Here is a 27,650-nt window from a genome sequence, read left to right on the forward strand (position 1 = left end):
CTTTACACACAATCACAGATAACAGCATCAAAATTAATGCCTGCTTCCCACTTGTCCTGCTATAAGCAATAAACGTTTGGCAAGTCAGTAAATAACAAAATTCTCATGTGGCCATCTACAGGTCACCAGGATACTTAAGAAGTTTGCGTTAATTATACCATGTTTGCCATCAAAGAGGGGATATTAACCCTTTCGAGCTGTTGCAGGAAAGCAGTGGAGTCATTTGGAAGTAAGTAAATGAAATCTTATCACTAAAAGTGCAACCTTTGCAAAATAAAAAAAAAAAAAAAAAGATGTTTGAGGCAAAAACCTCACTAGGCATCATGGAAAATACAGTACCTTTTCAGCTTTCCTTTTATTTATTTTGTATTTTGACATCAAACACTCCCTGTAACCTAATCTTCTTGGCTTTTGATGTGGCCGTGGAGACATGACAATTAAGCACGGCTTAGAACAATAATCCCAACAACGGGAACCAAAGGCAAGTAATGTCAGGGTTCCCCCCTCACAAATAGCCTGTTCCCCCAGTGTTTGGTGGTAGTGGAAGGACCGTAAATCCCAATTTGTTGCCTCGATATCTGCTCTGTGCTTACACTTTATGTTGAACTTTACACACTTGCTCCATTTCCATTCCCTGCTGTTTATTTTTCTTCCGCTATGCAAAATGTCTGGAGACAAACACGATACACGCGTTGCAGAGAGATGGTTTGATCTTTCACAGATTAGTGCCACCTGACAAACACAGGATTATTTGTTATCTGTGTTGCAAGAACTACTGAAGACCCCGCTCAGAAGAGGCATGCCTCTCCAGGTGCTGGGGGGCTTCAGCACCCCTCCTGACAAGCTGATGGATTATGGCCCCAATTCTGCAAGCGGATCAGACCGACCCGGCAAAATGCCTCCAGAGAGGCAACACTAAGGTAAGCTATCATCACAGCCTGAACAGGTGTGTAATGTGCAATCAAAGCAAATATCTTCATTATTCTAAATTTTTTTAAAGAGATGTTGTTATTTCTCCTGTTTCCTCCTCATCTCAGCTATTCAAACATGGAGGGAGAGTGGCTGAGTTTAGTTATAACCCCGTTTTAAACCTGTCTGAAATCAAACATGTTTCTTTTTAAATGAAGCTTGCACGGTATGCTATAAACTGCCTTTTTTTTTTTTTAATGGGTGTTTGCACTAAGCCTCGCTAAACAAGTTAGAGAGATGATTAACTTGTCTGAAATGATGCAGGAAGGCCTCATCCTGGTTGTGTGTGCTTTCTTCAGCACATTTAGAGCTGCTGCGACTCCTGTCTCATTCGTGAGCGGGGCTTGCAAACAGGGCTGGGGCGGAGGCTGCACGGTTAAAGAGAAGCAGTGATAGAAAGGGCTGGAATTTGCACACAGGCACTGAAAAGGGAACTCAGGTTATTTTTTTTCTTAATGAGTAAGGAGTTATCCCCAAGTTGGTTTCCACAGAAGTGAGATGCAACTCCCGAGGGGTCAAAGGAGGAAACCCAAAGTTCATTAGCAGTTTTCTTGAAAATACTGTTTTAGTAGCAGCAGTACTCATCCCCACACATGGCAGGGGGACTTTGCAAGACTTCGCTTCACTTTGTAAGGCTCCGAGGAGTTCCTTGTGTGGGTCAGACTCGACCGTGTGATGAACACAGCCGTTAAGTTTTGGCCATGGGTGAGCTGCCTGGTAAGCGCTCTTCTCCAGCCTCACGTGCCAGCCCACGTGTGCACCCCCCTGCACCCACAGCTGCACCCCTTGTCAGCAGTTCCCAGGACAGCACTGAGCAGCTATGGGCTGGCCATCCCTCCTTGCTCCCTTCATGCCACTGATGATGCCAAATGGTAAGAAACAGGTTTCCAGGTTGATGGTGTTGCCTGTTACAGCAGTGCAAGAACCTATGGAGAGCTTTGCCCAGTCTACTACAGGGCCTGCCTTGAAACCCATTAGGCACCTGGCTGCTTTTCTGTTCACAGTGCTTTTTAAACTTGTTTTTAATTGAAAAGTATTTCTCCAAACACTTTTGGAAAAACAACCCAAAAAACAACAAAAAAAAAACAACAGAGAAACCGCAGTTCATCATCTGCAATGTGGCTGTTGCCTTAGATTTTTAAACTGGTTTAGAAAATTTAGCGCACTTAACTGCGTGACCTCATCACCCCAAAACAACACCGGAGAATGAGCTTTTGTACTTGTGCTTTTTATACTAAATCATTCACCAACCACTTTTTTTGTCCTACACTGGTAGGTTTTTGAAATATCAATAGACGGCTCTGCATAAAGTTTAAGCTAATAATTCTACTGGCAACAATGGCGACGATAATTTTTCCTCTCTCCCTATTAAAAGCAGCCTTTATGACATGAAGCTGGGTACAGGTACTTTCACAAAAAAGGTATTTTATTATTCTTAGCAATATTCACCTTGAAGGAATATGAGGAAAGCATACACTTTTTACAGACAATATATAAACATGTTGTACATAATTAACAATAACTTAGTTCACTAATCCAAAAATAAGCAAAATAAAAATTAAAATAAAACCAGAAAATACTGAAGGATTTTTTTATGCTGATACAAGTACAAAATAATTTAAATCTCGACTGCCGTTGTCTATGCTGCAGTGACTGACAATATATTGCACTTTGTCAACTGTATCAGTAATCCCTGTCTTCCACCCACATCCCTTTCCCGCCCCCCTGCCCAAATCCTACAGAAATTTGAGTTGGGTACAAATAATGTAGAACTGTACCATTGTAAAAGTTAAAAAGTAAAAAGGACCCAATTTTTTACCTCAGTAGATTAAAAATTCTTGTGGTTTCTCCCAACCAATTTAGTTTCCCGTTTATTTCCACTTCTTTACAAAGTGCACCTATATGCCTACGCAGACCAGAAAAAGGAGGAAAGCAGGATTTTCATGGCTGCTTGGTTCTTAAATCATTATCAAATATTTGAATTACATGTTTAGGAAAAAAATTAACATACATCCATTTTTATTTGTTTCGTGTTTTCTTCTTTAAAGCAGGACTTTTGCAGTAAAGATACAATTGGCTTGATCCAAAACAAAAAAAAAAAAAAGAAAAACCCCATCAACAAAAAAGTTAAAAATTAAAAAAAAAAAAAAAAAAAAAAAAGCTTGTCACAGAGTTAAGCTTACGTGGTTTACATTATCAAACCCCTCTGTTCATTGGGGCATTTTCATCAGAAGTATAGCTAAATATGTACATTGTATGTTATACTGGAGCTTGTGTTCACGAGAGGCATCAGATCATAACAATCAATAGAATACACTTCACATTGGCAATAGCTTTGTTTTCGGTCTTTACGTACAATATGGTTTAATAATGGGAGATTTAAATTTTTTCTTTTTTTTTGTTTTTTTTTTCATATAAAATACGCTACGGAAAACGGACGTTCCCCTTAGAACGATGCTTTCCCTCGTCTCATCAGCTGTCGCTGTGTCTGGGATTTGACGGATGTGTGAAGCTCAAACTGATTGTCTCTCTCTTTCCCCTCTCCAGTGATCTCAACCTCATTTCTGCCCTTCCTCCCTGTGAAGTCCACCGGGGCCTGGATGCCTGAGACAGCACACGCGCTGGCTGGCTGCGTGTGGACATGGTGGCCACACTGCCGTAAGTTTACCCAAGCAGCTAATCTGCATTTTTAAGCGACAGCTGCCAACACAACAGAACAAAATGCTTCAACCTCTAAAGTCTGCGAGTTGGATGTTTTTATGCCCTGTGATGGTTTTTGCTGTGCTAGAAGTTAGCTGCGACACAGTTTGGTAAATGCCTGTATCTCGCCCCTTGCTAGTGCAGGATTGCCTTCCCGAGAGTTTTTTTCCAACAGTTTGTCTGATCTAGCTGTCCGTTTTGAGGAATAATAGGGTAGTTGGGAGGGGGGCTGTTTTTTAAATAAATCTTTCATGTTAGGGAAAAGAATGAAGAAATTGTGTCAAAATAATCACCGTCTTGGGCACATTAAAACCCCATATTGCGGCTACATTTTTGCTTTGTTCCCCCCCTAATCTTTTCCCCCTTCCCAGTAGATATTTTGGTATGAAAGATAGATGGAGCTAATCCAAGGGGGTTGCTGAATATGTTCCCCCCTCTCCCCCTTGTTTTGAAGGCAGGTTTTCTTACAGGGTAGCCATTGCAAACAACAGCACAAAAACATGCAGCCAGAGGGGTTGAGGCTTTTTGTGGAAAACAAGAGCAAAATAAATATGACTTTGTGTCTGTTTTCATTTTAAAAATTACATTTTTATAAATGTGTCCTTTTTTTTTTTTTCTTCTTCTCCTTTTTTCCCCATCCCAAACAAAGTCTGCGATAGAAATCCAGCATGTCTGGCTTCCAGTGAGCCGATTCCATCCTGGGAGGCTGCTTATATCTCTTTACAATATTCACAGTAATAACAAAGAGAGAAAGGAAAGCCAGTTCCAAGCCTTTTCCTTCAGCTTCTGCCACCTTTTGCTTCCTGCTGGACCATTAAGTATCGAACAGGTGAGTTCTTTTTCCTTATACCTGAGGGGGCAAAGTGCATTACAGGCACCACTACACGTTTCTGCAGAAGACCCATCATTTGCAAGGTTTTAGTCCAGCATTAAGAGTTAAACCACATGGGAGCAAAGATCCCCTTTTGCCATCCCTACATTCTCCTCTTGGCAGAACGTTTTCTTACTTTGTGTCATCTTAGGCAAAGCCCCATGTTCTTAATCTCTGGGTGGGTCTCTTGGTCATCAGGTTTTATCCCATGGCTGTAACCATGCTGGATGGGTGTGGATGTCCAAATGAGATGCTGGAAGATGGGTGGATGGGGGTAGGTGTTGGTAGGATGTGTCCAGAGTGGCTGAAAGGTGGCAAATGCCCCATGGGCGCCATGTGGCTAGCAAGGGCAGCAGCACTGAAGGGAGACGATTTCTCCTGCATGCACTTGGACAGTTCCTCAAAACACTCAGAGCCTTTCTTGCTTTTCTTTGATTTGTTGGACATTTTCCTATTCCTGGTCTGAATTCCTTCCTTTTTCATGGTCAGAGGCCTGTTCACCTGCAAGAAATGAGAAAATCAGGCTCATGCAGACAAAATGACCTTATTGTGCAAAAATGAAAATATTTGGACAGCCCCCATGTGTTTTTCCTGGATGGAGACCTTTTTCTGGCCAAAAAAAACGGTGTTTCTCTCTGCAGAACTTGTTTATATTGATTTGTTTAATAAAACCACACACACAAAAAACCCATAGACATGAAAAACAAATTGAACTGAATTTGGCAGCTGATGACTCTCTTTCCCGTAGGCTTACCCTCAGTCCTCATTCATTTCCTAATAGAAGAGATCAAACTAGGAGGCACACATTGACCCAAATTCAGTCCTAAGACATGAGCAATCTTGTACCAGTAACCTCTGTTACTTACAGTTTAAATAACATTCCAATGTGTCAAGTGATTCCTGCTTAGGATTAATTTCTTAAAAAAAATAATATAATAAAACAAAGCTTTAGATATAATTTTTTTTTTTTTAATCAAAATGAAGATGCCTGATCAGGATTAATTTTTGCACAGAGACCATTCCAAATGGCCTCTGTGTTTCTGGAGGGAAACAGCACGCAAAACATGCTTAGATAAAACCAAGTGTGGTAGCTCTATTTTGCCTGATTTGCCCAAGCGTTAGAAGCCAAGCTAATACATTGTAATGTCACTGAACTTAGCATCACTATGCTGACAAAGAACGGCTGTCACTTCCCAGGGGAACCTTAGAGACGGGGGAAGGAATAAAACAACAACCAAAACCCTGAAACCAATAAAAGCCTAGTGTACACCATGCAGTTAAGACATCAATCCCAGCTAGGCAAGCAGCGACACATGAGATGAGTAAATACTCACATTGTGCAATTTGTAGTAGAGTCCGCAGGCATTACAAACTGGGTCCCCGTTTGCATTACGTCGCCATAAGGTCGTGGTGGTTGTCTGACAGTTGGCACAACAAGTCCCTGCTCTCCTAGCCGCTGACTAACCAAAAGAAAAAGAAAATTAAAAATGTATCGGCAGGAGGAGGGAGATCATGAGAAAGGTCAAGTTGGACTCAGTATTTAGGTTGGGTAGAATGAATTACTACAATTTTTACAGAGCATCAGGGCTGAAGGGAAGCTCCTGTCAGTTTTACATTTTGCGGCCGTTAGGTTTTTGTTTAAATTCAAGTATTCTCCTATGCGGGCTGCAGCTTCAAGCCCCATGGCACCGCATGTGCAGGGGAAGTAAGGAGAGAAACAATGCATCTCTAACTCCACAAACAAAAATTTTAGAGGGGGAAACATCATCGATTTGTTCAGGTTTTTCCTTTGCAGGATTCTAGAATGCATCATGAAAATGCATTTGCCTTTTTTTTTTTAAATGACTGATTTAGTTTGTGCCAATGTTGGGAGTGGGTTTGAAAAGAGGGAATGATCTTCAAGAATGTGATTTTTACCCCTACTCTGGCCCTTTAAAGATGGACACAAAAGAAAACCAACCGCATTACTTAACTGGGTGCAGTATTTATCAGAGCCATCACTGAAAAATCAGTTTCCATTTACAAGTGAAAAGGAGAAAACAAAACCGGCTCCAACTTTCTTTAAATATTTAGCAAACCAAATTTCATGCCTTGCAGCAATGATTCCGCTGACCCGTCTGTGTCTGCTGCCTCTGTCCCTACTCAGTTCCTTGGCTGACAAGCCCTCAAACTGTCTTAAAAGAGGAAAAAAAAAAAACAAAAAACCAACAACCCAACAAAAAATCCACCACCCTTTCCTAAAACTATTGTTCTGCTGAAACCAAGGTGGGGGGAAAGAAAAATGCCCAAACATTCACCCACCTCCCAAAACAAGAACAGGAAAAGTAGAACAGCAGGCAGCCAGTAATTTCTGGATGGGCCCTTGTCTAGCAGACCCCACAATAATACGTTCTTTGTGCAAGCATGGTATCGTATAAAGTGTTATGGACGGACTAATTGCACCCCATATTTGGGGAAATAATTTTGTATTAGAAAGCTTCAGCCCTGCCTCTGGAAGTGGTCAAAATACTGTCCATTTTGTGCAATTGGATTAATGCTGAGGACTCAATATTTTCTTTTCTTAAATTAGCAGAGTTTACTTTCTAATGCATATCAGTCGTGGTAATTTCCCCGGGGCCTTGGTCCCTGGATATTTTTGCTATTAGCCACCGAGAGCCATAGAGTGAAGCAGGAGTGAAGCTCACGTTAATGTGCGGGGCATCTCCGTGAGCAGAGAGCTGAGTCCCAGAGCGGTGGGTTTCCCAGACAAGAACTTTGTGCGCTTCCCTGCCTGCCGGCTCTGCTGGGGAGCTGGCGCCGCTCGAAGCACAGACCAACCCGCCTCGCAAGAGGAGCACCGGGTTCTGTTCTCACTTGCTCCTGATTTACACCATGGTCCTCTGTAACTTTCCCAAAGATGATGGACGGCTCAGCAGCTTAAGGCAAGAATCAGGCCCTCGGAGACTCATATATTTAAGTCCCTTACTCGCCTGTGAGAACAGGCCAAAGGCAGAAAGAGGGGGTACCCCCTACTGCAAGTACACTCATGCAACCCAAACACAATTAATGCCAGACGTCCAAACACTGACATTATTAATATGATCACTTTGCTATTGCATGTCAGATGAACAAATTCCCAAAGATGGCCATCTCCTCTCCCCCGCAAACAAGCAAACTACAGTGGAAAAAGGGGCAATAAACAAAGCCGTAAATCAATTAAAACAAAACAAAACATTAAAACAACTACACTAAAAGAAAACCTCTCTAGTGCCCCCCAAAACCCCTCGCAGTGAGCTAAGTATAACAGTCTCCCAACACACTGGAAGGTGGAGATCTATGTTTGCATATCTGAGATGGCTTACTGATACTCAACTATGCTGCTTAACTCTATGGCCTGTCCCATTCAGACTGGAAAGCACTTGAGCCTGAGAGACGATAATGTTACACTGTTGTCTTAACATTTTTCTATATGTCAGTCACTTTAGAAGGCAAGTCATTAAGAAGCTTGCATAGTTGAAATTCTGACTCACGACAGAAATCTTCTGTATCCCATCCCAGTGTTAGAGCAGTAATGCCAATTTTCTGCTCTCCAAACCTCATTGAAACGTGCCCACGAATAGCTAAGAGACTTAGGCACCATAAATCACAAAGCTTCAAAAAATATATTTATTATTCTTAGCATTTTACGCATTATTTGTGGAGTAGAGTGTATTAGAAATTTCAAAACAGCAAGCATGACTGGCAAGGCTTGCCTATAGAAACTCTCTAAAGCTTTTAGAGTCAGGAAACAGATACACAAAGTTTCCTTATCTTTAACGTACAGATATCCGGATAGGAAACTACTACCAGGAGCTTAGAAAGGACATTTTTTTTAAATCACTCAAATGAAAATACAAAGTATAGGTGACTCCATGGAAAAATAATAGGATTTTTTTTTTTTTTAAACAGTAGGGGATTGTCTGGGGAGGGAACCAATATTAATATTGCCAGAGAATATAAGAGTGAAAATTACTTCATGGCTTTTATACAAATAATTATTAAGTAGGGAGCAGTAGCTTTGACTCATCTGATTTGTTTTGCTTTTTGGAGCTGAAACTTTTTTTTAGTACACGGTGGAGGACATTCACGCTCATAACCCTTTCGATCCCAGTATGCGCCCAAAACGTCCCAAGAGGCCAAATAAAGGAGGAATTAAATTAAAAGCTGTCATCCGAGGATGAACGGGGAGACGGATACATGATATCCCGCATGTATTGTGAGCGGCAGGGGGGCTCGGGACAGAGGCGCGCTCGGCGGGCCGCGGCGGCGCAGTGGTCTGTGCCGGGGATGGAGGGGCTGGGGGTGGAGGGGGGGAGATCTGCCCCGAGGCACGGCAGTGACCTCGACGTGACTGACCCCCATGTACAGTACAGCTCGGCTCTGCGCAGGGGCTGAGCAGAGATGAGACACGTTTGACTGGTGCCTGCGTGTGGTCCCTTTGCCTAATTTATCCCCAAACCCAGGAGAAACAGACACCTACCAGCCTTCGCTTAGGTTTAATGAGAGGTCGGTTTTGACCATTCATTTTGTGGTAGAGCCCGCAGGCGTTACACAGGTAATGCCCGGTGCCGTCTCTTCTCCAGAGAGGGGTAGCAGTTGCTCCACAGTTCACACACTCTCTGCCTTCTAAATGGAAACACGAAGAAACCGGATTTCTTTCTTTAAAAACAAATTCACAAAAGCTTTTTGCATTGTCCTTTAGGCATTTTCCAGAAGTCAAAACAGTGTGTTAATTCAAGCACAATCAGACAGCAGTGACATCTACAGCACATGCAGCAAGGAGCTCAGTGTTTCAAGAACGCCCAGACTCCAGCGAGTATTTTATGTCATGATCAGAAATAGGCAGCTCTCTCTGCAAGGTGAGAAAGAGTGACACTCTTATTGTGTCAGATGGAAGTTATCGTTTCAGTAACGAGAACTCCCTTAATCTGCGTTGGGCACCGCTCCCCTCTCGTATCTATTGCACTCGGATGGTTAGATCCTGTGTTCTCCTGACACAAATACACACATACACGTGTACAGAAACACACACACCTGCAAACACACAACACGTAAAAGAGAGAGTCAAAGGAAGAGGTTTTCTAGAATTAAATCTAAGCAAAAAGACCTCCCATTCTCTGCTTTCCTTTTTGTTGCAAATGCCAGGGGATGAGAAAGTAAAGCTGAGCAGACTGGGAATGGATACAGAATGCCAAAGGCTCAGTTATGATTTTTGTTCTAAAGGCAGAAAAAACGCTGCTAATGCTGATCTTAGAGAAAGTTCAGTTTCAGCAAGCACTCTGGAAATTACTGTTAAAAACAGGCTTTGAATTCTTTTCTGTTTCTGTGATTTTTCAATAATACAGTTTGGATTTAGTAGGGAGCAGTTTACCTTATTACTGCTTCATTATTAGTTTAGTAGCACAACGTGGGAAACACGGCATTGTAGAATGTCTCTATTAAAACCCAGCATGTAACTCCTAGATATCTGTTTCTGCCTCAGAAAGCTCTCCGCTAAAAGTTCATTTGCCTCTGATGGTTCGAGGGCAGGTCTGCTTAATATAGAAATCTCTCTTAATATAGTTTATGCAAATCCTACAGTATTTAACTGGAGAGGAAATTCTTTTTGCTAATAACTGAAGCAGGCCATGTTGAGTTCAGCGGGGCTTGTGTCTCCTTTAATCTAGGGAGTGGGTGGCTTTTAAACAACACAGTCTAGAGTGAAAAATGAGGGGAGCTCTGCGGCGCTGCATTTGTAGCTTTTGTCCCTCCTAGGGCAGGAAGCTGCAGGAGTCGTCGTGTCGTGAGTCTTAGTTTTCCTACAAAAACACTGAGTGGTCACGAACTTTCCCCAGTTCCTTGCACAGGGGGCTCCCTTACAGAAAAAAAAAAACCAACACCCAACCGTAAAACAAAACAAAAAAGCTCCTTACTTCCCCCATCTAATAAAATCATCGGCAACTACAGGACAAAAATAAAAAGCTGCTCAAGATCCCTTTATCTTCAGGTACCTGGGTCTTGAATCTGTTTCCCCAAACTCGGGGGGCTCGAGCTGCTAATTGCCTTTACTTTCTACTCTTTGCACTACTAAAAAATACATATACATAGTAGCAACTAAATTTAAATAACGGGAGAGTGAGTGTATTTTTCCCTTCAGAGGAGCCATTTGAAAAAGAGCCGATGAGCTTGAAAAGTAGCTGATATTTTTGTTGCAAAACTCTTAAGAGATCACATTTCTAAATTATTGTCTGCTTTAAAAATAAATACATGTAGTGTATTCATAAGCATCTATGTGCAATGATATATAAGAATACACACGCGCATGCATATATAGCCATTTATTTTTAAAGGGCTATCTAAATTCAGTCCCAATATACTGTAATTCATCTCCTTCCATTGCTGAGGATGTTAAGCCAGGAAGGTTAGTAGAATTACACAAATTGTCTTAATTTGTCTGTCTAGTTGTACAACTAATGTCATTTCAAAGTGGGATCAAAACTTCACCCATCACCTAATTTGCTGATTTAGGACTGCTCTTTCGGGAAGAAATGCAAGGAGGGGTTGTGAACACGGGAAAGGTCTGCAGTCTGTCGTTTGGAAGCAGAGATATGTCTGGTTCGGGGGGGGGGGGGGGGAGTATTTTCTAGTTAAAGTTAGGCTGGAGTAAGTTAGCGATGACTGGACACCTTAGTCTTTCACACTGGTATGTAAACTATATTTGAACTTTTGCTCCTGTAAAATGCGAAGGAAATAAGGCCCTCTGCGACTTGAAGCAGACTGGCCGGGTAAGTTTCGCTTTCATCCTGCACTGGGGCCTTGGTTCGTATTAATGAAGAGACGTGGAAATTATTGAGGGAGAAATACCTATCGCTAGGAAGTCCCCACGTGTAATCCGTGAGGGTTTGGCTGGCTTGGGGGAGCAGGGTCAGGCCTGAGCCCCTTGGGTGGCTGAGGCCAGCTTTTCTCCGAGGGAAACGGTTTTTTCTCCTATAACTCCCTCTTTGTACAACTCGATCTACCAGCTCACACCACACCGGTCCCCGTGTCCCTCGGCGCCATCTGAGCGCCCCAGGGCCGGTGGCTCAGTGGCCGCTACAGATGCGTTGCCACCCACAGAAGCCTGGTACAAGCTCCATCTCCTAGATTAAAAACCCAGAAAAGCAGGACCAGGCAGCCACCTGCCCCTCTGTCCCCAAGACAGCCGACACAAGCACCCAGCCTCGCAGCAGCCTGCAACCTCACCCAACAGCCAGCGAAGCCACCCACCCACGACACACACGCTCCCCCCACCACCCCCCTGGGCAGCACGGCTGTCACCTCGGCCCTTCCACCGCGGGGGGGTACAGCTGGTGCGTGACGGGGCAGGCCACGGGCTGCAACACTTACCCGAACAGGATCTGGCCTTGCTTCGCGGCTTGGGGGTGAAGCTGGACGCGGGGCCCCCCAGGAAGCTGCCAGGGTGGAAGAGGCTGCTGCTGTAGTCGTGGGCGGCCGGCACGTAGGAAGGGTAGGTGGGGATGGGGTGGTGGGTGGAGGGCTGGGCCCCCATGCTGGTGAGGCTGCTCCTGAGCGGGCTGGCGCTCTCCATCTTCATCCCCTCCGACAGCGACACTTGGTACTTGATGCTGTCTTTGTCCTCCTGCCGGGCCCCGGCGGAGGACGAAGGGGAGGCGGCGCTGGTGGAGTTGGGGTCCGGGGACACTTCCTTGGGAGGGGTCGGGGGGAAGCCGAAGAGGTGGGAGCCGGAGTGCGAGGCCGGGGTGAGCGAAGACACCGAGGCGGTGCTGGACGTGCTGCTGCCTGGGTACACCGAGATGGCCCCGGGCGCTCCGGCCGCCGAGGGGTGCAGGGGTGTCTTGGTGAAGGGGTTGACGGTCCAGGGGTTGTGGTGGTGGGCAGACAGTGCCGCCTTGCTGCTGTCCAGCCAAGGGATCCCGGGGCTGTGGATAAGATGAGGCCGGCACATTTGACTCCCGGTCAGGCGGGCTGTAGGAACACAAGAGCGGTTGGGATCAGCGCGGGGCAGCTCAGCCCGGAGCGGCTCTGGGAAGTCCCCCAGCTCCCGGGGCGGGCAGCTCCCCAGCCCGCGGGCAGCCGGAGGGGAGCCGGGCATGGGGAGAGGTTTCACAACCCGGAGAAGAGCAGCCAGACTGCCGCGCCGGCCCCTTCGCCCTGTCCCCTCCGAGGGAAAGTAAACCAGCCAGCCCAGCGAGAAAGAGCGATGGGCAGCAGGAGGGGGACCCCAGGCAGCCGGGGCAGGAGTAGAGGCACCCCCTTTCCTCCCGCCCCACCCCTGCGAGGAGGCAGCAAACCCCTTTCTGCTCCGTCTCCCGAGCTGCTGCAGCGCGCTCTCTCCGGCTCCTAAAAACACCCCCAAATAAAATCCATCGCCGATTTGAATCGGTTTGTATTTCGCATCCGGGAAGTAGCCGTGTCTGCGAAGTTTTAGCTTGTGCGCACACTATTTCCCCTTCCTCTCTCACCTCCCCCCCTTTTCTTTCCCTCCCCTCCGCCGGTCCTTGGTTATCTCTAGGGTTAAAATCCACCCCTGCTTCCCTTTCTATCCTGTTTTCTTAGATCTCCTTTCCCCCCGGCTCCGACACACCGAGGCGGCCCCCGAGTGAAGCTCCTCGCCTCCACGTAGGACACCCGCCGACCCGCACGGAGGGGCCCGGGGAGCGCAGGCGGAGGCGGGCGGGGAAGGGGCCGGGGGGGTGCAAAGGAGAGCAGCGGGTGCCGATTTACCGTGTGCCTGGCTGTAGGAGACCCTGGCCCGGGCATGGGCGGAATTGGCGTAGTAGGGGTTGCCCTGGGAGTCCAGGTGGTTGAAGAAGACGTCGACTTCATCCGGAGGTAGGAGCTGCGCTGGTTCCATGTAGTTGTGAGCCAGTCCGGGATGGTGGCTCTCGGGGTGCTGCCCGTTGAGCACGGCGTGGTGGGCCATCCAGCGAGGCTGGTCCGTGGCCACCTCCATGGCCTCGGGCCTCCCCTCCCACCCACCCCCGGGCCAGGAGCGAGCGGCGCTCGGTGGGGGGGGGAGTGCTGCTGCTGCTGCTCGGGGGGTGGTTTTTGGCGCTGCCGGTGGGTTTTAGGAGATGGGGTGGCTTTTCTTAGAAAGAAAACCGCCGGGTGATTGGAGTGCGCCCTCGGAAGGGTGGGGGAGGACCCCCGAAGTCAGCGTGTCCCTCTATCAACAGGCGGGTGGCGGAGGCAGGTCCGGGGAAGCGCCGGGGCAGCACCTGTAGGGAGAGACGGGCGGGTTAGCGGCTCGGCAGCCCTGGGGTGCGCTGCCCGCCGGGCCGGCTCCCGACCGGCTTGTTTTCCCAGCGGTAGATGGATGGGGAGGGGGAAAGAGAGCCCCTCCCCCCCACCAAAAATATCCTTTCCCCCAAAGTCCTCGCCTTGCGCCCTCCCTGCTCATTGCCCCACAAAATAAACAGAGATCCCATTTCAAACTCTTTACAAAAAAAAAAAAAAAAAAAAAGGCAAAAAGCTTCCTCCCCCCCCCCAGCTCTCGCTACAAACGTCAACAGGAGTTTTTCCAGCTGGCTTCAAAACTGGAGTAAAAAAGGAAGAACGGCAGATCTAATATAGCGTAGTTTTAGCAAGAACTCCGACTGACACAAAAGGAAAAGGAGGGGGGGAAAGGGGGGGGGGAAGAGAAGGAAAAGAGGAGGGAGAAGGGTGTCTAGCGAAAGCAGCGAGTGCGCCCTGGCAGCGGCGCGGCGACCCCCCCCCCCCCCCCGCGTCCCACACTTACCCGGCGCGGGAGGCAGGGTGCCTCCGCGGGGTGGGTGGTGATGGATGCCTGCTTGGAGGATGCGAGTGCCGCAAAGAGGGGGAGAAAGGAGGGGGAAAAGGAAAAAAAAAAAAAAAACAAAACCAACAACCAAAACCAACAAGAAAAAAAAAGGCGAGGAGGGAGAGGGGGGGGGAAGGCAGCGGGAGCGCGGGAGGAGGAGAGCAGGCTGGATGGAGGGTGTTACTCAGATGGCAAAGCCGCGGCTCTGGCCGGCTCGGTCCCATCCCCGCGCATCCTATATGAGCGCTGGCGCCAGCTGGCCGCGGCGCCGCAGACGGGCCGGGGCGCGCAGGGCCGGCGGCCGGGCCAGCCAATCCCGCCGCCCCACACCGCCCCCAACCGCACCCCCGGCCCCAAACGGAGCCGGCCCGGGGGGGGGGGGGGGGGGAAGCGCGGCGCAGACCCCCTCCTCCGCCCCCCTTTCCCCGCCCGCAGCATCCTCGCCCGGCAGCGCCGTGGGGGCTTTCCCCGCCCGGGCTCGCTGCACGCCCCTGCGGGGCGGGGACGGCAAAATAGGGGGGTCCCGCCGGGGTGTGCGGGGGGGGTGGGGGGGTGTCGGGGCGGGCGAAGGACGGAGTGCGGGAAGGGCTCGGCGGTGGGACCGGCTCCGTCGGGTGCTGCCCGGCCGCGGAGCCGCGGCTCCCAGCGCCGCCGCCGGGATGCCCGGCGCTTGGGGGGATGGAAGTCGGCACCGGGGAGATAAATATGTTAAAATCCCCTAAATCAGGCACAGCAGCGCGCGGCCGGGAGCGGGACAAACCCCAGCGTGGTCGTCCCATCACGGCTAGTTTGAAATAACTGTCTGAATCGAGGATTAAAAAAAAAAACAAAAAAAAACAAAAAAACAAAAAACCAAATAAATTCGCGGCTCCGCGCCGGCCCCGGGGACCGACAGGGCGAGAAGGGCCCGGGCAGCGGGGCCGCTCCGACCGGCGCTACCCTCCAATGCCGCCCCGGGCAGGCAGCGGGGCAGAGAGGGACCCTGCTCGGCTCCCCGGCCTGCAGCGCTCGGGCCGGACCCGGGCTGGGGTTTGCCGGCGGCTGCGGCAGCAAACGGCCAGGCCCGGGGAGCCGAGCCGGGCCGGGGCAGGAGAAGGGCGCCCGGGCATGGGCTGCAGCCTCCCCGCTGGGGCTGCGGCGTGGCACCCCTGGGTTTTTTTTTTTCGTCTCCCCTTTTTTTAAAAAAAGCAAAACCAACCCCCCCCCCCCAAAAAAAAAACCAAAAAAACCCAACGGTTTTAATATTTGCAATTACTTGTGCGCTTTGGGCCGGGGAGGAGAGGCGCAGCCCGAATCAACAGGCGTTTGCTGCGGAGCTTGCGGCGCGGCTCGGCTGGAGCCGGGGGAGCGGGTCGGTCTCTGCCACCCCCCAAAGTGCCGATAAACCCGGCCGCTTTTGGGGCGGAAAAAAAAAAAAATAATGGGAAAGTAACAACCAACACACACACGGACCCCCCCCCGAGAGCGCGGCCGGGCGCTGCTGCAGGTCCCGTTTCCCAGGCGCTCCCCTCCCATTCCTCAGCCGCTGCTTTCGGGGAGGGAAACGCTCGTCGCAACCCCTTAAACCTCCGAGCCGGTCCCAGGGAGAGGAAACCGCTCCCCCCCCCCAGCGAGGAGCGGGGCAGGGGGCTGGCGGGGAAGCGGCCCCACCGCCCGCCGGGCAGCGGCCGCGGCTCCAGCCCGACGGCGCGGCCGGGGCAGGGGGCGCGGGAGCCGGTCGGTGCCGTGCGGGCTGTGCCGGGCCCCGCCGGGGGGGCTGGGGAGGGGGGCGAGGGGGGAGCGGGGCGGCCCTGAGGATGCTGCTTGCTGCTGCCCCGAGGGCAGCCCCCACCCCCCCGTCTCCCCGGCCCGGCGGGCAGCGCTGGGGGCTGGGAGCCGGAGCCGGCCTCCCCCGGCCCGGCCGCCCCAGTCACTACGACGCCGGGGCTCTGACGTCACCCGTCACTGCCAAATTCGCCAGGAAATGAACTTTTTTTTTTTTTTAAATAATAACAATAATAATAATAATGATGACGGTAATAATAATAAAACTCCCTTTCCTCGCTGCGGTGCCCGTCTGGCCGGAGAGACACGGGGCTCCCTCCCTAACTATTCCCCCACTACCAGCACCCGTTGTGCCCCCCCCACCCCAAAACCTCCCCCCAGGGGATCCCCAGCGCAGCCCCCCCGGGGGGACCCACAGCACAGCCCGGCGGGGCGGGGAAGCGGGGGCCGGGCTGGGGGCGCCGGAGGCGTCGGCAGGGGGGAGCCGGCATTGCTCCCCCCACCCCCTACCCCCCCGCATCCTTTCCTCTGCCGGCCTTCTGCACCCAAAGCCGGGGTTGCCCCGCTCCCCCCCCAAACACCCCCCCACCGGCCCCCTGCCCTCGGGGCTGCGCGGCGGCGCCGGGACCGCGGCGATCCTCGCCCCCTCCTGCCGCCGGGGGGGTCGCAAGCGGCGGGTCGGGCGGCAGTTTCTCCGTCGGCTGCCGGGAGCGGAGGGGGCGGTGGAGCCGGCTTCTCCCGGGACGGGCTGGTTGGCCCGGGCAGGCCGGGGACAAGCGCTGGGCCGGGCTCGGTGGGAGAGGGGCCGGGGCTCGGCGGGGCAAGTGCCCCCCGCGCTGCGGAGCTGCTGCCCGCGGCGGAGCGTGCCCGGGTGCCTTAGGCCGGAGGTGCCAGGGAGGAAAGGGAAACAAAGCAAAAAAAAAAAAAAAAAAAGAAAAAGGAAAGTTAAAAGGCAGAGAGAGAACCAAGAGAGCTTTCTAAAAATCCGGCTGCTCCCTCCGAGGCGATTTTCTTCCTACGTGCACCAAAAATCCCCCAACAAAACCACCCTAATATGCCCCCAAAACGGATTTTTTTTTTTTTTTTGTGAAAGAAAGGCGAGTATAAAATAAACTCTAGCGTTTGCAGGTAGGTCCCCTCGGCGCCTCGTTCCACCCACAGCCCGGAGGCTGCCAGAGCCGCGGAGCACCGTGCCCGGGGGGCTCTCTCCCGCTGCAGCAGGGCGGCGGGCAGCCGGGATCACCCCGGCCCCTCCGGCTCCGGCTCCCGGCGAAGCCTAGCGCCTCTCTATGCCCTTATTAATTACTATGGATGTTTTAATTATTGCCCGCCTGCCATCAGCACGGGGCCGCGATTTTTTTTTTTGGGGGGGGGGGATTGGGGTGGGCTGTTTGTTTTAGGCAGGTGATAAAATCGCAGTTAACGAGCTGATAATTCGTTCGTGTTTGTTTTAAAAGACAAATTGTAAAGATTAATCAGGCGGCTTGATTTATGGCGAGGCAGACCCCGGCGCTGCCCGGCCAGGGCTCCCTGAAGCCCCCGGCTCGGGTTACCCGGGGGCCGGCAGGCGAAGCAAAACAAAAGGGGCGAACGGGCAGCGGCTCCGGCCGCGCTGCCTCGGGCCGGGCCCCCCGCCCCGGCGCCCGCCCCCACCCCCCCACCCTCCCCCTGGGGCCGGGGGGGTCCGGCGGCCCCCTCCCCGCCGCCGGGGTGCTGGCACTGCGGCCGGCGCCTCTCTTCGCACCCAACTCTCGCGTTTTGCAGCCCCCCCCCCTTCCATTAAAACCCTTTGTAAAATAAAATGACCCCCTCCAGCAGGGATGAACGATTTCTGCTGAGGGAGCGGTTTAATTCCCGTGCTTGAGCCGGGAGATTTCCTAGCCAGCCGGCTCTCAGGATTTTACTTCATTTTATTTTATTTCTTTCCCCGCTGCGTCCCGGTCCCGCTGCCTGCGTTTGGCGAACCGGTTGCCGGCTCTGCTCTCGGCCGCTAAATGCCGCGGCGGCACGGCTGGGGTTTTTAATTGAATTAATTCACCCATCGGGAACATCGGCAACCCGCGCTGGCTGCTGGAGGCGAGCAGCTTAGCTCCGCTCCGCAGCCCGCTTCACACGGCTGGTTAAGCAGCTCTCCCCTCAATTTTCTGCCAAGCCTCCGGGGAGAGGGTCCTGCCGGGCCCGGGACGAGCCCTGCTCCCTCACCCCGCTCCTTGCAAACCCCCATTTGCCACCTTTTCTCCCTTTTTTTTTCCTTTTTTTTGTTTTTCCCCGACACAACGGGCTCCGCTTTATTAACTTTATTTTGTTATTGCCGTTGCAATTTTTTTTTTTTTCTTTTTCAGTAAGGGAGCTTTCCCAGATCTGGAAGCACAACTGGTTATTTTGATTTGATTGACAAGTGATGTCATATCGTTAAGGGAGGGGGGGAGACGACAACATGTTTTAGCAACAGTTAGCAGCGCCATGTGATGGAGTTGACACCTATGCCCGGGCAGAGGCGAAGGCAGAAAACAAATACCCCCGGCCGTGCACGCAGACTATTTATTTACACGCCCGGACTGGCGTTTCTTCCTCTTCCTCACCCCGCCTCCCCGATCCTGGGTGCTCGGACCTGAGAAAAAGTGGACCTGAGCAAACGGGGCTGGGCTGGGTGGGACCCGCAGCCCCCGGGGCACTTTCCTCCAGACACCCCCTTTCCCGGGGTGCCCCCGGCGCGCCCCCCCCCTGCCCCATCCAGGGCCCACGCTCCCTCCCGGTGAACGGAGACCCGGGGGTCAAGACCTCCCGGGGCGGCCGTGCAGCATCTTTCCCCCCCCCCGCTTTGTGCTCCGCCCCGAAGTGCAACCGGCGGCGGCCGCAAGTAGGGAGGGCAGGAAAAACTCCTCGAAAAGGAAGAAAAAGAGGAAGAGGAGCGCTCAGCTCCGCGCCGGGCCGCGGTAACTCCCGACCGCCGGGCGATGTGCGAGCCCCGGGGCGGACCGGGGAAGGCGGCTGCCCTCCGGCGGGGAGGGGGCTGGAAGGGCCGGCGGTGGGCTGTGGGCGTACCGCCCCGACCCCCCCCTCCCGCCCCGCCGGGGGCCGCGGCAGGTAGAGGACCAGCCGGCCGGTGCGAGCGGCTGCCGCCCGCCCGCAGGTAGGAGCCCCGCGTCCGTCTGTCCGTCCGTCCGTCCTTCGCCCCCCCCCCGGGGCGGCCAGCACCGGCCGCGGCGAGCAGCACCCCCCTCCCCGCCTCGGGTTTATTTCCTTGGGTGTGATTTTTTGGGGAGGGGAAGTTCTTCCTTTCTGCGGGTTTTTTTTCGGTGTTTTCCTCCCTCTGGTCTTGTCTCCGCTTTGCTTTTCTTCTCCCCCGGCCCCCCCGTCCTGCGTTACTGGCACGCATTAATGGCTGCTAATAGGGTTATAAAATGACACAGTTACCTCTTAACCACAAGACCCTATTTAAGCTGCATTAAAAAAAAAAAAACCAAAACAACGAAGAGACGGCTCGGGGAATAAATCACGGAATACTTAATCTTTTTTCTTTTTCTTTTTTTTTTTGTAAATACCGGAGGAGCCTCCTCGCTATCCCCCCATCCCGCAGACGATTTCCGCGGGGTATGTTATGTCCCCCACCGTGGGAACCCTCGGTCCCAGCCTCCGTCCCAGCCCGCTCCCGCACACTCCTTCACCTGCACTTTGTCCGCAATTTCCCCGGTGCCCGCCGCCCCCCGCAGCCCCACGGCTCGCTCGGCTGCAAATAAAGGGGAGGAAAAGCCTCGAGTCGACCCCAAACTGCCCACAAAAACGCCTTTTGTGCAAGTTCCCGAAGAAAAACGCATGCGGCGGGGGGTGGGGGGTGCACACGCACGGCTTTGTCCAGAAAAAGGTATAAACATATTTTTTCAGGCTCTGCCAGGAAAGATTTCGTTCGCAGGAGCTCGCTTTAATTTTATATGTATATATATTTTTTTCTTGCAAGGTTATTTCGGGCGCAGCTGTTGCAGGAGGGAGGAAAGAGGCCGATCTCGCAGGTTCGATTTGTTTCTCCGCAGGCAAAACTTCGCTGGGGAGGGACCGAGCCCGGAACGGGGAGCGGGGCTCGTCTCTCGCCCGGCACCGGCACCGGCACCGCCCGCGGCTGTCTCTCCCCTGCCAGCCGCGGGGCTTGGGCCAGGCCGGGGTTTAGACTTCCGAGAAAAAAAAAAAAATTTGCGTTTAATAAAGATGCTCCGTGCTCTGGGGGAGAACAATCCCCGCGACTGAAATCCGCACCCCCCTTAGTGAAATCGCTTTTCTTATTGAAATCGCCTCAAATCCAGGCAGGCTCCGCTCCTGGTTTCTTCTATTTTTTTAATTTTTTTTTTTGCCTTGCCTTCCAGCCTCAGCACCCCAAAGCAAAAGGAGGATAAAGAGGGGAACTTTGCACATACAACAACAAAAAAAAAAAAAAAAAGAGAGAGGGGGGTGAAAGAGCCGGCGGAGAGGAGCGGCCCGGTCCCCGATGTGGCTGGGTAATTTTAAATCATGCAAAGCCCCGTAAAGCTGCCGCACGGGACTGGGACGGGGAGGACTCCCCGGCAGGCAGGTGCAGGGGGAGCGGGGCCGGGCCCTGCCGGCTTTCCAGGGCAGAACAAACCCTCGCATCTTTTTTTTTTTTTTTTTTTCTTTTAATGCCCAAATCTGCCAACAATAGGAGCGAGGAGATAGGATGTGGCTGCGGGGAGGGGGCGCGGGGCTCTGCACACCCTGTCTCCGGGAAGTGTCTGCCTGGCCGCCCTGGGTGAAATGCAACTTTCCAAGATGGAGATTTAAATAATTACCCAGGTGACAAGGGGGGGAAAAAAACCAAACAAACAAACAAAAAAACCAACCAACCAAAAAACCAACCAACCCCCCAAAACCAACAAACCAACTGAAACTGAAACACGGCCCAGTGGCCCCGCTCCCCGCAGGGTGCCAGTGCGGGGAGCGCACCGGGTGCGCCCCCGCCGCCGGGCAGAGCCCCCGCCGCGCCTCCGAGCCGGCGGGCGCTGCACCGGGCTCAGCCCGGCCCGGCAGCCCCGGTCCTGGTCGGGCGGGAGGAGGCTGCCCGAGGCGGGAGGGGGGTGTCCGGGCGCGCTGGGGGCATTTTTTCGTTCTTTGCAAAACCCTGCCAGGTTTGTCCCCGGGGGAAACCGCCTCGAGCGATGCGCTCCAGCAGCGGGACCCGCATCCCGGTGCGCCGCGGCGGCGGAGCCGCCGTGCCGGTACGGCAGCCCCCGGGCCGCGCAGAGCCGCGCAGCCGCATCCCCTTACCTTGCCTTTCGCCCGTCCTCGTTTTTCTTTCAGTTTTTCCGCCCGGTGCCTGGAAAGCGCCGGCTCTCCTCCTCCGCGGGGCCGCTCCGCGGGCTGGGGAGGGGGCGCCGGCCGCAGGGAGCCTCCCCCGCCTGGCCGCGCCGGGAGCGGCGGCTCTGCCGCGGGCGGTGGGTGCGCGCAGCCCGGCGGAGGGGCTGCCCGAGGTGCGCGCTGCTTAAAACTGGCAGCGGATTTCGAGCTGAGCCCTTTTTTTTTTTCCCCCCCTCTCCCTTCCCTCCTTCCCCCCTTCCCTTCCTCCCTCCCTCCCTCCCTCGCTCGCTCTCTTTTCCTCTCTCCCTTCTTTCCCTCCCCTTCTCTCTCTCACTCTCCTGCATTCAAGGATGGCACAGCGAGCCACTGTGTATTTATGTACATAATAAGGCAGCTCGTCCCCTCCACTTCATTTGCATCATTACAATATCTGTACAAGCACATCACATTGTCTGTTGCTTGCACCTTTTGTTACGGTTGCTGTCACAGTCTACGCGACTTGACTTTCATATTTTAAATGAATTGATATTATACCAACAACACACACTCGCATCCCAGGCGCTGGGAAACCGGGCTCCGGCGCGCTGGGCGCCGCAGCCCCAGCCTCTCCCCAGCCGCTCGCTTCTTCCACCGGATCCCAAGGAAGGTGGGGTGCGGGGAGCCGCTTTGTAGGATCAATTATTCGTATAAATTATTCCTATTCGTATTAGTTTTGTTTCCATTCCCCAGTGAAGGGAACGTTTGTTGGGCGGTGGATTTCTTTTTTTTTTTTTTTTTTTGCATTGGCCAACCTGGCTTTTGTATAACCTCGTGTTTCTTCTCCCCCCTCTCCCTTCCCAAACTCAGTCTTTCGGGCAATGCACCTGCACTTAAGGGAGGCAGCGGAGAAGCTGGAAGAGGCGCAAGCAGATATTACGCGACGAGTCGTTGTTATAGCTAGGAAAGAAACGGTAAAATACATATCTCGTAGACCCCTAGGAAATTCAGCCAGAACGAATGTTTTTGGAAGTGTTTGCGCGCCCCAGCCCCGGCTTGGCAATCCTCACCTGCTGGGTATTTTCCTCCCGGTGCGTGCGTGTGTGCCGGGCTGGGGGGGTTCCCCTACCCCAGCGCCCGGTGGCTGGATGGGGTGGCGGGCGCCAGTGCCGGCCGCGGGGGGCCGCGCGGCGGGGGGCTGCAGGGGCCGCGCCGAGGCGCCGCGGGGCGCGGCGCAGTTCCCCGGGTGGGGCAGGCGAGACCCCCGCCCGAGGCTGCGGGAAAACCATATTAATGGAAAGACAAAGGCCGGACGGTCCGGCGGGGGCCCTGCGGGAGCGGGGGAACGAAATACGGTTCAGGAAGGGAAGGAGAAAAGTTTCGGGGGAGAGGAATTATCATCATAATGGAGGTAAAAATGTGAGCAGGGGAAAGGGGGGGGGTGGGGTGTCCTATTCTGCTGGCATTTTCTGTCTGTCTTTGTGATATGGTTCGGGGGAAAAAGGGTCCTTGATATGCGGCTGATAATTCTTATCAGCCCCACGCAGCCCATTTCCAAAGTAAGTGTTTTAATTACTCCTCCTGTATTACCCTTCATCCTCTGAGAGGAGATACATCGCCAGATTTATGCAGGGGGGGAGAAAATACAAAAGAATGCGGTATTAAAATATATACATATATATATCCCCCTTTTTTCCCTTGTGCCCAGGAAGAGGGAGACGCTGTCGCCAGCCGCGCCCTGGGATCGCCCCTGCACGGAACGACTCTAAAACGAGGGACCGTCGCTCAGGCGGACAAAGTACGGCAAAAGCGGGGTTTGAAGCCTGCAGATGTTTCCCCGACCTGGGACAGACGGGGGTGTCCGAGCCGGGGGCTGGGGGGGGCTGAGCCCGGCGGAGGCGCAGGGCTGCCCACCCGAGGCTCACCGCGCTGCTGCCTGCTCGCCGGCCGGGCTGTCCCGGGCTGTCCCGGGCTGTCCCGGGGCCAGGGCTGACCCCCCCCAAGTGCCACCAGAGGCATTTGGGGCCGGAGGGGCGGGGGGTTGCGATTTTCCCCTGATGTCCGCTGGAAGAGAAGGATGTTTTCCTCTGCTGTTTAGCTTTCGTGCTAAAGATGTCATCTGAAAGTCTGGGAGGAAGGGGGGAATTGTGATCTGCTCTCTTCCACGGTAACAACCATATTCTGCATATTGAAAAATATGACAGACAGTGGGGAAGGCGCACTTCCCCCCCACCCCCTTTAAAAAAAAAAAAAAAAAAAAAGAACCAACCTTTTCAATATTGATTCAACAAAAAAGAGGGAGAGAATTTAAAAAGAGAAGAAGCAGCACCAGCAGCAGGGAGAATATAGGCTCAGCAACTCTCCAGGTTCGCTTCCTTATTATTACTATCCAGGGGTAATTTTTCATCTCTGCTAGCTAATCTTTGTTCCTTGTGAAGATAATGAATAGCCCAATCCTTATCTCCTGGGCTCCTGGAGGCTGCTGGAGAATGGGGTTGAACAGGGTTGAAAATTGGTTCCAAAGTGCTGCTGAATAAATGGTGTTCCTTATCTCTCTCTTCCAGATTATCGGAACCCTTTCAAAACTCACACAACAAATACAGCCACCGCATCTAATGCATCATTTACCAGAGCAGATCTCCGCGTTTGATCGGCAGATAGGCAAAATCTATGTATTCCTTGCTTTACTTAGTATGCATGGACGCGGGGCTGCTGTGCATGCAGGGTGCCCCCCGGCTGGGCCTGGGACACCCCCGAGGCTCTTAGCACACGCAGGTCTTTGCTGTGGACTCCGTGGAGTGACAAGAGTGTCCCCTGCCTGTCCCGGCCCCGGGGGAGCAGGGTGGGACAGCAACCCACCTTGCAAGGTGCTGCCGTGCGGCACGCTTGGAAATTTGGGGTTGCTCTGCTGGGGAGCTGGTGGATTTGCAGGGAGAGGGGGAGAGGTGTGAGCATCATCCTGGGCACCCAGGCACCCGCTCACACTCGCTCCTGCACCCACAGTTGCATTCACCCATGCCCACGAGCGGCTGCTGAGCCCCAGCTGCATGGCAGCACCCCAGTGCTCCAGAAAGTCACTTTTAGGCTCAGCTGTGCCCTAGTCCTGCCCCAGCCCTCGGCAGTCTCGGGGCCCAGCTGGACCAGTCTGGTAAAACCTCCCAGTGTCCCCCCCAGCTTGTCCCCCCCCAAATCCTGGCAGGCCAGCCGTGGAGTCCCCCAGGGGCTGGGGCCAGCTTCCAGCCCTCCCTGATGGTGCTGGGTGCTCCCTCCACATCCCAGCCCCAGGCAGAACAGGGCACCCAGGGCAGCCCAAATTTGGGGACCAACTGGTGATCCTGGGGGAGAAAAATAAACAAATAAACTCCACAGAAAGGGAGTCCTTCTACGCTCCCAGAGTTAGTGTGAACGCTGTCCCTTCCAGCTCAGGGCAGTATCAGGTTTTCCTTTCTTTCTTTCTTTCTTTCTCTCTTTCTTTCTTTCTCTCTTTCTCTCTTTCTTTCTCTCTTTCTTTCTTCCCCACCCCTAGGTTTTCTTGTTTCTTACTCCCCCCCCCAAAAAAAAAACCCCAAACCATCTGCATAACAGTAAATGCCTTCCAGTCTGGCTGTGCAGCCCCCAGCTCCAGAGCAGATCCCTCAGCCCTGAGCTGGAGACAGATGTCCCCTCAATTCTCACCTCCCCCTTCTTTCCCTTGCAGCGCCTAAGCTTGTGCCCAGGTACCAAACAAGGTGGCATTTTATTCTGCGCCACTGCAGCACACCCCGTGTCCTCAGCTCTGCCCTGGACCCCCCAGCCCAGGGGGCCAGCAAGATTCTGGGTTGGGGACAGGACATCCACAGTGTCCCAGTCCCCTCTGCCTGTCCAGCAATGCTCATCCCTCCCCTGCCTGGAAAGGGAGAGAAACTTTCGTGGGAAGTTGTGGGCAAGCAGCAGCCCCAGCCAGCTCCTGCCCATGCTCAAGAGTTTTGCAAATGTTCAACTTGTACTAATTTTTTTATGGCTGTATTCACAGTTGTTCCCTGTAAAAAATGGACCTGTGTTAGTTTATTAATAACCTAAACATTACGTATTAAAGACCTATGAGTGACACAAGATGACAAAAAGCTGTATTTTTCCAATATACACAAGCACACATTTAATAACCTTCTATTGCATCTCAGCTAGGCCTTCTCTCTGATGGTTCCCATGGCAACTGAGATAAAAAAGCAGCCATTTTCCATATCTCTATGAAAGTCTATTATATTGCAGGATTAGTTCATCTTCTGCTAAGGTCAAACACAAAGTCATACAACCTGAAATATTTAGAATCCATGTACATTCATTTTTTTATATGCCCTTTCATTTTCCACAAAAGACTGGGCTCCTCTGAGGTTTTATTCCCCAGAAAATGCTAAGCAAAGCAATAAAAAAATCATGATTAGCAGCTGATGAAAAGTTCAATTGTTTTTTTTTTTTCCCCCAGGTTTTTTTTTTTTTTTTTTCTTCCCCCCTTTAAAAAAAAACAACCCACCACTATTGTTGAGCAGATAGTGCCTTCCCCATTTATCTCTATCAGCAGCCGTGATTGCAGCCGATACCGGCCGCCTAATTGGGCTGGGAGCAATTTGCAGGCGGACGGCGTCACCTTCTGGCTAAGGCGGGTGAGACAGCGGCGGTGCAGGGTCAGGCCCGGGGGGGGTGGTGCTGGAGCCGCCCCCCCCCCGCCCTTCTTTAGCATCCCCCAGCCCGCAAACCGGCGGCCCCGGGGCGGGAGGTGCCCGGGTGGCTCCGGGCCGTTCCCCTCCGGGGGTACCCCGGGGGCGCACAGCTCCGGGACGGCACCGCGCAACTCTGCGCCGCTCCGTAAAAATTAATATCATCTCGCTACCAGCTTGCAAATGTTTCAAGAGTCCGTGTGTGCTTACTCCTGCCATGATTAAACATTTTTATTTGTTGGTGTGGCGTGATGAGGTGCACAAAGGCTTTCACCTGTAAGTTTCAGCTATTGCACGCCTGCAAAAAAAAAAATATGAAAAATGCGTAGAACGCATCTGAGTTGCTCCCACGAGCCCCGATCTCCGGCGTGCTGTGGAGAGGGAAAGCAAAGTCACTTTTCTTTTGTTATGAAGGAGTTGGCAACGTAATTCAGCTGGGTCTTGGTGACACCTAGAAACGCAATAAAATAAAACCTGGGCAGCCTTCAGACAGTTTGAATGGTGACAAACGTGTTATCGCCTATGACATGAAGAACTACGGCTCACACTTTTTCCAAGGTCACTCCTGAAAACCTGGAAAATCAGGGGAGAGAATTTGTGCATGTGGCCATCCACACTTGTGGCTTTGTTCACAGTTACCTGCTGCAATGTGACATTTATTCCTGCCCCTTTTAATATGGAAAAATAGAGGGTCTGGGAATATGTGCAAAAGGGGAGAAGCTCATGGGTGGCAGAAGGATTAAAACTTTTTTTTTTTTCCTTCTTTTCTCCATCCCCTGGGGGCCCCACAGGGGTGTGCCAGTGGCTCTGGCCATGCTGTTGGAGCAGCCTGGGGTGGGCCAGGCAGGGGGTTGGCAGGGATGGTGTATGCCAGGCTACCCCTGCAGATGACCTGCACCTGCTGCAGAGAGGTGGAGTGGGAGTGGGAGATAGGAGCTGGTGTGGGCAAAGCCAAATCCCAGCCCCAACACTCCATCCCCCGCTGCCTCAGCTTCCCCCAGCCTGGGTGAGGTGGGCGGCACAGGGCGCACATCTGCACGGTGTTGCCAGAGGTTGGCATGTACCTGAATGTGTTTTTAATAAGATGTTTGCAGGTAGGTGTTGCACAGCAGTGGCCAGAGCCATGCCCACCTCCCAAAAGCAGGCAGCAGCCCCTGCTCTCTCTCGGCAGCACACCTGGGAGGGGGATGCCGGGGCGGCTTCTCCCCCTGGGACCCCCTCACCTGGCCCATCTGCACACCCATAAAAGTCCACACCTGTACCCTTCCCATCCTTTTGGGCTCTGCTTCCTTGTGCTCCTTTTGGTGGAGGGCAGATGGCTATATTTTTAGGGCTAATGCAAAGCTATCTATTCTTAAGCCTTGGATCTTGGGACTGGAGGTCTTGTGGTTTTGGGGGTTTGTTTTTTTTTTTAATAAGGTGGCAGTATTTCTAGTCTCAGGGCTTGTACTAAAGGGAAGAAGCCTGAAAACATGTCCTGAAAGTTTGAAGAGGAGTACATAGTATCAGCAAATGTAGGTGGTTTTCTGTTTCAAGTCCTGTGGTTTATTTTCTTCCCTACTTCATCCTTGCC

The 27,650-nt window shown here is 52.5% G+C and overlaps 1 protein-coding gene and 1 long non-coding RNA gene across 5 annotated transcripts; one reads left to right on the top strand and one right to left on the bottom strand.

Moving 5' to 3' along the window:
• Positions 1 to 2,374: 2,374 nt before the first annotated feature.
• Positions 2,375 to 15,858, bottom strand: GATA2 (GATA binding protein 2). 3 transcript variants are annotated; one of them, XM_075052620.1, is made up of 6 exons: positions 15,595 to 15,858; positions 13,283 to 13,776; positions 11,924 to 12,523; positions 9,039 to 9,217; positions 5,875 to 6,000; positions 2,375 to 5,041 (listed from the first exon to the last, which is right to left on the bottom strand). In XM_075052620.1, exons 2-6 carry the CDS (start codon positions 13,509 to 13,511, stop codon positions 4,742 to 4,744), a joined length of 1,434 nt encoding a protein of 477 aa, XP_074908721.1. In that variant the 5' UTR covers positions 13,512 to 13,776; positions 15,595 to 15,858; the 3' UTR covers positions 2,375 to 4,741. The 3 variants fall into 3 exon arrangements, with proteins under 3 accessions (XP_074908721.1, XP_074908720.1, XP_074908722.1); XM_075052619.1 differs by lacking the exon at positions 15,595 to 15,858 and adding an exon at positions 14,298 to 14,644; XM_075052621.1 differs by lacking the exon at positions 15,595 to 15,858 and adding an exon at positions 14,298 to 14,640 and having other exon boundaries at positions 9,039 to 9,184.
• Positions 13,204 to 25,984, top strand: LOC142042560 (uncharacterized). Of its 2 annotated transcripts, XR_012653800.1 has the most exons (4): positions 13,263 to 13,390; positions 22,254 to 22,357; positions 23,092 to 23,181; positions 23,948 to 25,984. It is a non-coding gene; the product is annotated as an uncharacterized LOC142042560 (long non-coding RNA). The 2 variants fall into 2 exon arrangements; XR_012653799.1 differs by lacking the exon at positions 22,254 to 22,357 and having other exon boundaries at positions 13,204 to 13,390.
• Positions 25,985 to 27,650: the final 1,666 nt, after the last annotated feature.

Source organism: Buteo buteo, chromosome 21 (assembly GCF_964188355.1).
Source record: "Buteo buteo chromosome 21, bButBut1.hap1.1, whole genome shotgun sequence".
Classification (NCBI taxonomy): Eukaryota; Metazoa; Chordata; class Aves; order Accipitriformes; family Accipitridae; genus Buteo; species Buteo buteo.

Coding starts and splice junctions, on each gene's coding strand:
- GATA2 (XM_075052620.1), bottom strand. CDS start 13,511: ATGGAGGTGGCCACGGACCAGCCTCGCTGGATGGCCCACCACGCCGTG. Junction 9,218..11,923: donor CAAGGCCAGATCCTGTTCGG/GTAAGTGTTGCA, acceptor TTGTTTTTAAAG/AAAGAAATCCGGTTTCTTCG. Junction 6,001..9,038: donor TTAAACCTAAGCGAAGGCTG/GTAGGTGTCTGT, acceptor TCTTTTGGTTAG/TCAGCGGCTAGGAGAGCAGG.